Here is an 11,193-nt window from a genome sequence, read left to right on the forward strand (position 1 = left end):
GTCACTATAGAGGAAGGTATATGAATCAGTACAGCAGTCACTATAGAAACTACAAACAGACCTCCATATACCTCAGCTATACCACTCCTGCGCAGGGTCTGCTCTCCTGTGTTTATCATAGCACATTCACAACAGCCTGCTGACACAACAGTGTTGGGGATAGTGCTTTAGTTTAATGGGAACTCTGCGTGTCCGAATGCTAAACGTCCTCAGTTGTGTTTTCATGGATTAATAATGCCAACAGCCAATGGCCGGGCAAAGAGAGGCGGGACTTCTAGGTTCCTTGGGGGGTAGGAGACAGGAAAAAGGAGGAGATGCAGAATCAAAAGATAGATCAAATTTAGAGCCGCAGAAGGAAGATCATCCAAAATGTAGTTGGGAAGGGGAAGCAGCCCCCGGAAGGGCTGACCAGAAGCATCCTGGGCAGCATAGACCAATGGGCCTCACAGAAGGTAACAGGGCAGCAAAGTTAAATGTAGATTTAGAAGGTGTTGAGCCAGGAGTACCAGAGGGGAAAGCATGCTAGCTGAGGGAGGGTTAGAACTGCCCAGCCTTTGAGTAGCCAAGGCATTTCAAAAATAAGCTAATGTGCGATCCAAAGAACTCCTGGGTGAGAGCTCCAGCTGGAAGGCAAAGGGGAGTAGCTAAAATTACCACTACACAATAGTCTACTGACAGATGACTGAACTAAAAAATACAGTACACATACACAGTGGAGAATTATTCAGTGTAAGGGAAGATGAAGCTGTTTCGCATGGAGATGGATGGAAAAAGAAGAACTCAGGATAAGTGAAGACAGACAAGAAAGAGAAGCATTATATGTTTTCTTTCCTAGGTGGAAACTGATTTGATTAAAGACCTGAAAGTAGAAGGAGGAACACAAAAGGAAGGGTAAAAAGACTGTGCGGTATATAAGAGGAGAGGAGTGCAAAGGGGAGAAGGAAGTGGACACAATCAGATGGGGATATATGAATACATAGAAATGTCACAGTAAAATCCAATTACTGCTATAATTAATGTGCATACTTTTAACACATGAATGATGGCATTCACCTATATTCTCAGCTCTTGAGAAATGGAAGTAGGATGACCAGGAGTTCAAGTTCATCTTCAGTAATACAATGAGAGTTCAAGCCTAACCTAGCCTATATGAGACCCTGTCTCCCACAAAGAAAAAGACCCACTAGAGTACTTTATTTAAAATGATGTAACCCAAAAGGAAGAAATAACTGTGACATATCATCATGTACTAAAAAAAAGCATAAAGCCAAAATCCTCATATACATAAAATATAAATATTTTTAAATAAATAAATAATTTCTACATGCATCAACTTTATTTAAGAAGATAAAAAAATAAAAAATAAAAAAAAGAAGATAAATAAAACACTACTTTAGCTAGGTGACATTAATTCATCATGAATGAAGAAGTAAACCTAAGCCAAATACATAAGAGAAAATGTGAATTTTAAAACAACCTAAGATGAGAGCCTTCCTCAACTGCTAAAGAATACCTATCTACAAAGTATCAAAAACTAGTAATGAGAAAGACAAAGTTTCTCTAAGACCTACAAGAAGGCAAAGGCACCCTTTCTCATTCTTCACAGCAGTTCTAGGAATCCTACTTAGCACAAGAAAACAAGAAAAAGGATTTAAATTAATAAGTAAAACTGCCTTTATACACACATGGCTGTATTCTCTGATTGAAAAAAATCTGAATACACAAAAAGACCTAGAACTTAATACATAATTGTATCAAGAGTGAAGGTCACAGGGTTAACATACTGAAGTCAATCACTTTCCTATATGCCAGCAATGGACAAGTAAAATTTTTGTTTTGGCTTAGTCTCGGTTTTTATGTCAGAATTTTGTTGTTTGCTTGCCTTTTGTTTTGAGACAGGGTATCACTATATAACCCTGACTGGCCTGAAGGTCATCATATAGACCAGAGTGGCCCTAAAATGACATAGATCTGCCGGTCTCTACCTGTGGAGATGCTGAGAGTAAAAGTATGTGCCACCAATCTGAACTGGCCACCTACCATAACCAGGCAAGACTTCCAATGGAGGGATGGGAACACCAACTCAGCCTCAAAATCTCTGACCCACAATTTATCCTACCTACAAGATGTTCAGGGATGAAGACGGAGCAGACACTGAGGAAATGGCCAACCTATGACTGGCCCAACTTGAGATCCCACCATTAATGTCATATTAACATATAAAGTAATATTCCGCTATACGTGCAGACAGGAGCCTAGCATAACTGTCCTCTGAGAGGCTTCATCCAGCAGCTGATGGAGACAGATGCAGAGACCCACAGCCAGACATTAGGCAGAGCTCAGGGCATGTTGTGGAAGAGTGGGGAGATAGGATTGTGGGACAACACAAGGAAACCTACAGAGTCAACTAACCTGGGCCCATAGGGGCTCACGGAGACTGAACCACCAACCAAGGAGGATGCAACAGACATACCTATGCCCTCTACACATATGCAAAGATGTGAAGCTTAGTCTTCAAGTGGAATACCTACAAACTGGAGCAGGGGCTCTCTCGGATCACACTGTCTGCCTTGGACCCCTTCCCCTAACTGGGCTGCCTTGTGTAGCCTGGACAGAAGATGTGTCTAGTCCTACTGCACCTTGATTTGCCAGGGCGAGTTAATATCAATGGGAGGCCTCCCTTTCTCTGAGGAAATCGGGAGAGGGGCAGTGAGAGGGATGGACTGGGAGGAAAGGAGGGAGGGGAAGCTTCAATTGATGGAGATGTAAAGTAAATTAATTAATTAATTATTTTTAAAAGCATTTTTAAAAGCCCAGGAACAAGTGAAATTTGAATATGAAACATACATCATTTATACTAGCATGCCAAAAAAATTAATGTTAACAAAATATGTAGAAATCTAACGAAACATATCTAAAATATGCATGAGAAAACCATAAAACTCTAATGAAAATATCTAAAAATAACGTTAATAAGTGGGAGATAGTCCATGCTCATGAACAGGGGGATGTAAGTTCTTCTATTTGATCTACAAACTGAATGCAATCCCAGTCAAAACCCAAGCAAGTTACTCTGTAGATATGAACAAACTTACGCTAAAGTTTATGCAGAGAATCAAAACCAAGAATAATCAGCGCGATCTGAAGAGAAAGGATATAATCAAAGGACTTTTGTAAAGTAAAAACAAAGCTTAAGTAATCAACTAAGTACTGACCAATGGAACAGAACAGGAATGCCAGAAATACAGCCATATAATACAGCTAACTAATCTTTCACAAAGCACAAAGACAATACAATGAGAAAAATGTTATGTTGTTCAAACAACTAGACATCCACCCTAAATATGCTAAAAACAAGGAGTAGTACAGGCACTCCGACCCATTACCAGGAATCGTGAGATATCTACCTGTGCTCACTGGAATTTTCCAAAAACAGCTCTCAGAACTTAAAGGGCACACTTGTACTGCTGTAGTAACGTTTCAGACTCCTGAGTATGCCAGAGCAGATCCACCCTGACGGAACTGTCAGAAACTAACAGATGTCTACCGTCAGATGCACCTGGCACAGAGGAATGAGTAAACCTGCCACTTATCTGGGCCGACACAGTAATTCAATGATGGAGGACTCAGATTCAGTTCCCAGTAGCCACATGACAGTTCACACAACTACTTCACACTCCAGTTCCAAAGATCCGATGCCCTCTTCTGGACTCCATGAGCATCATGCATATACATGATATACATATGTAACATTCATATATATAAAAGAATTTTAAAAATAAAACAAAAATTAGCCTATGGCATTAAAGCAGCAGTTACCCTTTGAGAAGATAAAAGTTACAACTGTTGAGGAAACGTGGGCCTCTGGCAAGGAAGCAAAATTCTATTTCTGCATCTGAAACCACGGATTAATCAAGTATGTTTTGTAGGAAATGCATCTAGGGCGTACTTAAAATTATAGATTCTTTCCTAGTGGCATAATTTGTGGGGGTAACCAACCACTTTCTCATTGGCTTTAAGGTCCACTCCACAAAATGAACCTCATACCTGGCACCGTTCTTGGAGACAAGAATCTGTGGGTAAAGAGGTCACAGACCCTAGGACAGAACCTACTTACTATTAAACTGCTAACTGGAAACCATATTAAGATAACTACTAATGACTTACTGTTAAACCCGGAGATCAGTGCATGTTTTAACCTTCATCAGAGATGCATTCTATATGGATGATGGTTAACAGAGACCCAAAAAGAATATGAGGCTACAGAATGAATGCTCAGCCCTGAATAGAAATTCTGTGCCATTCCCCTCTTCCTGAGACTTAAAATAATTGTGGAATAAGGGGCAGAAAGATTGTAAGAGCCAGAAGCAGTGGGTGTCCATACAGAACCAGGGTTTTCCAGCTAAGACAGGGCAGTTATACAAAGGACCCGAGGGTGTTCATAACCTGGGTAAATTCAACCCAGACAAAAATCTTCAGTACAGAGAAAGGAAGTAAACATGAAGTCCCACCCCATCTGAGGAGTTACTAACAACTGATAGTTGTTAAAAGACAGTCAGTTTTCTTTAGGAGTGTGCTACAGATAGGTCAACCATAACCCCCAATGAGTGCCCACACACCCAAGAGTGGAAGTGCAACACAAATTTGATTCAAATGGGTTTTAAAAAAAAGTCACAGAAGTTGAGTGTGTGGAAAGAGGTCTGGGAGGAGTTGGGGGTGGGGGGATGAATGTGCTCAAAATACATTGTATAAAATACCCAAAGAAGTAATAAAAACTAGCCAACTGCACTGTACTAAACTCTATCAACTCAGATTTACGCATCTCTTTTTACCCCAGTATGACTTGGCAAGCCACTTCTCAATTTTAAAAATCAGTAACAGCACAAACTGGACAACTGTGAACCAGAATGTGCTTACCTCAAACCAAGGGTGTGACTGACCAGGAAAAGGGAGCTAAGAAGAGAGATGAATGCAAATATGTAACTTGGATATACTTTGCAGTTATGGGGACACAAACTAATCCATTGGTAATAGTGTAGAGTATCCGGAAAGGCGCTCATCAAAGGAGACCTTAGGGAGCCAAGCTGGCTTCCTGATCTGCTAGAAGTAGCAGGTTAAAGCAGGTTCATGCTTTCCAGAGCAGCTGTTTCTCAGCACTGTAGGCTTCTGCTCTCACTCTCCCTAGGAAAGACCTGTCTTCACTCCTTTCAAGTTTTTAACTCTGTCCTGGCTAGGGGGATATAGAGAGGGTGTGAGTATAGGGGAGATGTGGGTGGGAAGCCAGAGCACTGTCTGCACCTACACCTAAGCCACAGCCAGCTTAGCCCAGGTACCAGATATCATGCCATGCCAGACTAGAAGAGGCAGCCACCCATCACCCTACACCCTCAGTCAGCTGGAGATGCGGGATAAACTCAGGTGAAGATGCTGAGGCAGGTGATAAAGGTGCAGGTGATGAGTTGAATGGACGCAGGCAGAGAGAGAATACAGGAGAAATGGCCATTGGTTAAGTGTAGGTGACTTGGGGATGGAGCGGGAAGGGGGGAGGGGAGTCGGATGATGGGAAGGGCTGCAAGTGATGGGAGAAGAGCCTAGCAGCAGGTGAAAGGAAGTGAGCACAGGTGACTGGAAGCGGACAGAGATGATAGGAGGCAGCTCAGGGAAAGAGAGAGGCATAGGGACTCTGCGGAAGGGGGACACAGGTATGGAGGGAGGTAAAAGTGACAGGAGAGGGAAAGTGAGGGTGAAGGGAGGGAACATAAGTAAAGAGAGGACAGAAAGGAGGGGGGAGAGCGCTGGTGGCGCGAGGGAGACCTACAAGAGGAGAGGGCAGTAGGGTGACAGGCAAGGAGGTGACAGGTGAGGAGATGGGGAGCAGGTGACCGGGTCGCAGGTGACAGAGGACGTAATCGGAATCGATCTGCAGCAGACCCGGTGGGGCGCTGGAAGGCCGGCGTGCCTGAGGGTGTCCGGGAAGAAGCTATGGGATCGTGCTGCTCTGCGCTGAGCTCGTGGGTCCAGCGCGCGGCGCAGCACCAGGGAACCGCCCGGCCACGCACCGTGGACTCTCGCACTTGGCTGTGGAAGTGCTGCTCCCGCGCCGACACCTCGTCCTGCCCTTCCATCCTCCTTCATGCCCGCCGCAGGGCCGCCCGCGTCCGCGCGCTCCGCCGCACCATTGCCCGCGGGCGGCGGGGCTACACAGTCTCTCGTGGCCGGACAGGAACGCCACCTAGAACCGCAGCCGGCTGGTAAAACGCCGCCTCGGCTCAGGGAGAAGCGGCTCAGGATACGGGAGGCGGGGAATGGCCACAACCTGGGCGGGGCTTGAGGTCGGGGTGGGGCCTGTGCGTCACTCTGAGAGCGCCGTTACGTCAGAGACGCGCGCCTCTGCGCCTGGAGCGATGGGCTCACGGTCGCTAGGCGCCACGGGGCGTGGCTGGAGGAGTGGGGGCGTGGTTTTAGGGGCTTGGACTGAAAGAGACCTCTGAAGCGTGCTGGGGCAGGACGAAAATCTCGGAGCTGGGCCTGAAGTGTTGGAGTCCAGCCTTGCTGGTCATTGCCCAGGGCTGGGAGTAAGGGCGGGGCCGAAGCTTCCGACAGGGGTGTGAGCTCTAGAGGCCTAAGCCCTGGTGCGGACGGGATTCGGAGATGGGAGGAGATCCAGGCACAGGTGCACCCGGCCCACCCTTGCTTGCTTTAGCTTTTGGATCACCCGCGGGCTCCTCAGCCTTGCTCCACCCCTGCTGTCGGTTTCTGAGCTCAGCACTGGGCCCGCCCAGCCTAAAGACCTAGGGTCTACTACGGAAAATTTCTCTCCCAAGCAGGTGCAAAGCGAGAAAGTGGTTGCAGCGTAGCTCTCTGAAGTCCTGCCTCTGGGGAGATAAGAGAGCCGCTGTCCTGGAGGACCGAGATATCCTAGGGCCCTCAGCCCTCTGATGCCAGGGTCAGGTTCATGATCCTCTGTGGGCCTTAAACAACAACGCCCTTGATTTGAAGCACGGCTAAATATGCCAACACAGCCATTTCCCTCCATTCTGAAATTTTTGTTTTAAAATTAAAATTTAAAGGAATATTTGGTTGGTTTTGGTTTGGTTTTTCAGGACCGGGTTCTCTGTGTAGTCAGTCCTGATTGTCCTGGAACTCAAGAGACCTGACTGCCTCTGGAGGGCCAGAATTAAAGGCCTGTGCCACCACCGCGGGGCTTAAAAGGGGTATTTGCAATTTCGATTCTGGGTTCATTTGGTAGGAGAGCCTGAAATACCTGAGGCTTGCTCCCAGCAGTTCCAGCTACAGCAGGCTGTTAGATTTTGGCGCGCAGCCTAGACAGACAACACGAGACCAGCCGGTTCCGCGAAGGGAAGGGGCTTATTCAGTGTGGAGGGTGGGAGAGAAGCAGAAGATGGTAGGGAAAGAAGAGAAGAGAGAAGTGGAGGAGGCCAGCCATGACCAAGTGGAGAGAGGAGAAAGGGAAGGGGGAGGGGCAAGGAGCAGAGGGGACCTGCAGGTGAGGGAGAAAGAGAGTGAGGAGGGGGCAGGCAGCCCCTTTTATAGTGGGCAGGCCTACCTGCCTGTTGTCAGGTAATTGTGGGGAGGGGGCAGGCAGCCCTTTTTATAGTGCCTGTTGCCAGGTAACTGTGGGGAGGAGCATACCTGGCTGTTGCCAGGTAACTGTGGAGGTGGAGTTTAGACAGAATACTAACACAGGCTGATCAACAAGCAACAACTTTTATCTAAATTCAAACCAGTTCGCCTTTGATATATCTTTAAATGGCTCAGCCCTAAAAGACAATGAAAAGACTTTTTTTCTCTGGACACCTGCATTCTGAGAGCTATGTTAAATACACAACTGAATTGTCCTGGATGATCCCTGGGTTAATCTGTCCAAATCAAAGAATAAACACATCAGCTTTTGAGGTGTGTAGCACTTGGGCAGATAATCCAGAAAGTGAAAACATACAGTATTTCACATCTTTCCAACTGGATACCGCAACCACTTAAACCTTTACATTTCTGCTGCAGGGCTATTCATGGAAGCTTACGCAACTTTTATTTAGTTGTTTCATTTTCTTTGGCATTTTTGAAACTTAACCAGGATAGCCAACTTCAAAAATGGACACCGCTCCTCTGCCAGGCATGTTGACTCACCCCTCTGTCCTCTGGCTTTGCTTGTCTTCCAGTGAGAAGCAGTTACCCTTGAATCTAGCCCTGATTGTGTAATTTGCTCCAGTCAGTAGGAAAATCAAAATGATGACAGTGTTGGGAAAAGGTCTGTGCCTTGGAGCATGCCCTTCCTATGACCCCCAGTGATTCCAGCACCCAGTAAAAAGAAGCCTCAAGCAAGCTGGAGTTAGGCATCGCATCACTTCTGCTACTGAAACCAACCCTTTTCCCACATTCCTCTTGTCAGACACAGACAGATGTGGTGTGTTTTATACTCATTTGTGGACCATGGTTTTTATATTTATACCTAAAATATTACATACATATACATACATTGCCAAAGACCAGGCTCGGCTTGGAGAGGGGTTCTGAGAGATGGGGTGCCTGAGAGCTGCCAAAACAAACTACTCAAAGTCAAAATTGTGGGCCCAAACTGATGACCTATGTTCTGCTCAAGACAACTTTGGCTTTCCAGAGTGCACTCGATATGACTCTCTCTCTCTCTCTCTCTCTCTCTCTCTCTCTCTCTCTCTCTCTCTCGTGTGTATGTGTGTGTGATCTGCTTGAGATGGCTTTTCAGATTGCTCTCTGTGCTCTGCTCTCCTAGAGACAGCTTTCTCTTGCTATTCTAAAAAAAATCCTCTAGAGCATCTCTTGCAGACCAAAGTCCGTTTTTTATTTACATATCAATTCAGTCATTACCCCAAGTTCCCTTTTGATTATACCATGAATCAGCATCCCAAGACCCCAGCCCTTTGATTCTTAGAGACAACAAGACAATAAGATAGCTGGATAGGACCCCATCCTGAAATTACCATTCTGACCTTACCTGGACCTAAATTAGCTGCCTCAGGCTGACCTTGAACTCATAAGCATAACCAAAAAGACTTAGCTGTGTGGGATCTTGCCTTGCGATCACCACTCCCTAAATCTCTATCTCCTTCCTTAGTATTTTTCTGACAAGCTGGCTAATAGTGCAGCTACCTCTGTTCCTTTAGGTTTGTGAAGCTCCTTATACAATTCATATTGCATCCTTATATTTTCCATAGTTAAGAAATTATATATTTTCAAACTCATATTTTCAGCATCCTTTCCCACAGCCTTAAGGGCTATCCTGAAGGTCACAGTGTTCTGACACTCCCTCACCTCCTGAGCTCAAGCTGTCCCTGATTATCATAGAGTCATTAACCTTGGCAGAACATTCCAGAACATTCCAGAACGTGAGAATATGTACAATATTATACAAACAAGCCTTATGCCTATATAGCAATCATCAACACTTGTGAAGACCCACACCCTACTGGATCTGTTCCAGGGGCAGTAAACCATGTCATACTGTCCCTTACAAGTACCATGCCAAACTCAGCAATATAAGACATGTAAGTAGCAGCAAGGCTGGGAAAACAAAGGGGACTATCCAGAGAGAAAGAAGAAAGGAAGAGCGCATGGAATTGCAAGTGATAAAAATTTACTTGAAGAAAATGCCTTTATGATACTCATAATGATGTACAATGAACGTATACCAATTAAAAATAATTAATTTGGCCAGTGAGATGTTTCAACAGGTAAAGGTATTTGTTGGTAAGTTTTATGGCTGAATTCCATCCCTAGGTCTCACTTGGTAAAGGAGAACAATAAGTCCCACAAATTGTCCTTTGACATACACATGTACCTTGTGGCACACGAATACACACACACACACACATACACACACACTTTAGAAAATAATATTTCTAATACAGTTGTTCTTTAAGACTTTGAGCCACTATAGAGCTTTGAGTTTTTCTCTAGGAAGTGTCACTAAGCACCCTGTTTGTAATTGTCACATTACCTTACTGTGTTTGGAGACTGGGCAACAGGTAAGGATGAAGCCATGAGACTTACTCTAATAACTTAGACTCTATGTATTAGATCCAGGTGAAGGCTGTCCACATCATAAGAGGTGTGCAGACTAGATCTGTGTTAAGAGTCTATAGCAAGAACACCCAACACCTTAGTGTTTTATTCCTGTGAGAAAACATCATGACCACAGCAACTCTTATAAAGGACAGTTAATTGGGTCTGGCTTACAGTTCAGAGATTTAGTCCATTATCATGGTGGGAAACATGGCAGCATACAGGCAGACGTGGTGCTGGAGAGGTAGTTGAGGGTTCTGCATTCTGATCAGCAGGCAGCAGGCAGCAGGGAGAGTGACACTGGGCCTGGCTTGAGCTTCTGAAACCACAAAGGCCAGCCCTGACCACTACTGACAGACTTTTCCAACAAGGCCACACCTACTCCAACAAGGCCACACCTACTCCAACAAGGCCACACCTACTCCAACAAGGCCACAACTCCAATAATAGACCATTCCTATGAGTCTATGAGAGCCATTTTCATTCAGATCACCACAGATTGGAAGTAGAAAGAAAGCTCAAGAGACTCCTAACAACTAGAGGGACAGAGTTGTATCATCTAAGAAGAGAGGGTTTTGGTAAAGCAAGTGAGGTAAGATATAAACCAAGTACTATCTACTAAGCTTTTTATTAGAAGGGCATGACCATTAAGTATTGTAAAAGATATGAATGGAAAGTCCTACAAGGCTGGAGGTTTCAGCTGGTTTCTGTATATGCTGAAATCCTGAAGAAGTAGGTTCCAATGCCAGTGAAGAAATGGATTGCTAGCAAGTTGAAGACAAGCAGACAAAGAACAAAAACCTTTCTTCTTTCATTGTCTTTATATAGGCTTTCAGAGTGTGGCCCAGATTAAAGGTATGCCCTCCTGCCTCATGACCTCAAGATATGGATCACAGGTATGCCCTCCATTTCTGGATTGCAGTTCATTCCAGTTACTGTCAAGTCAACAACCAAGAGTCACCATCACAAAGGGCCACAAGTGACAATGCAAGTCCATCTCTAGTAAAATGTTGAGCAAAAGAAAGCTACAGAAAAATAGGTGTGAATCTATTTATACAGAACAATGCAAAACAAGGCTGTCTGTCATGACAACAAACGTTTGTGAGGCAAATGTGCAGTAGAACCAGAAGAAAA

General features: G+C 44.9%; 1 protein-coding gene and 1 long non-coding RNA gene across 2 annotated transcripts in view; one reads left to right on the plus strand and one right to left on the minus strand.

Moving 5' to 3' along the window:
- Positions 1–6,159, minus strand: part of Lmbr1 (limb development membrane protein 1) — a 139,623-nt gene extending 133,464 nt beyond the window's left edge. Inside the window, exon 1 of the mRNA XM_028774682.1 lies at positions 6,060–6,159. Within this exon, the coding sequence (XP_028630515.1) occupies positions 6,060–6,125 (66 nt within the window). The 5' untranslated portion in view covers positions 6,126–6,159. The remainder of the gene's footprint in view (positions 1–6,059) is intronic.
- A 336-nt stretch (positions 6,160–6,495) lies between these two features.
- LOC114626978 lies at positions 6,496–7,075 on the plus strand. Its single transcript, XR_003712324.1, has 2 exons — positions 6,496–6,673; positions 6,828–7,075. It is a non-coding gene; the product is annotated as an uncharacterized LOC114626978 (long non-coding RNA).
- Positions 7,076–11,193: the final 4,118 nt, after the last annotated feature.

The sequence above is a fragment of the Grammomys surdaster genome, unplaced genomic scaffold (genome assembly GCF_004785775.1).
Source record: "Grammomys surdaster isolate TR1022 unplaced genomic scaffold, NIH_TR_1.0 242, whole genome shotgun sequence".
NCBI lineage: Eukaryota > Metazoa > Chordata > Mammalia > Rodentia > Muridae > Grammomys > Grammomys surdaster.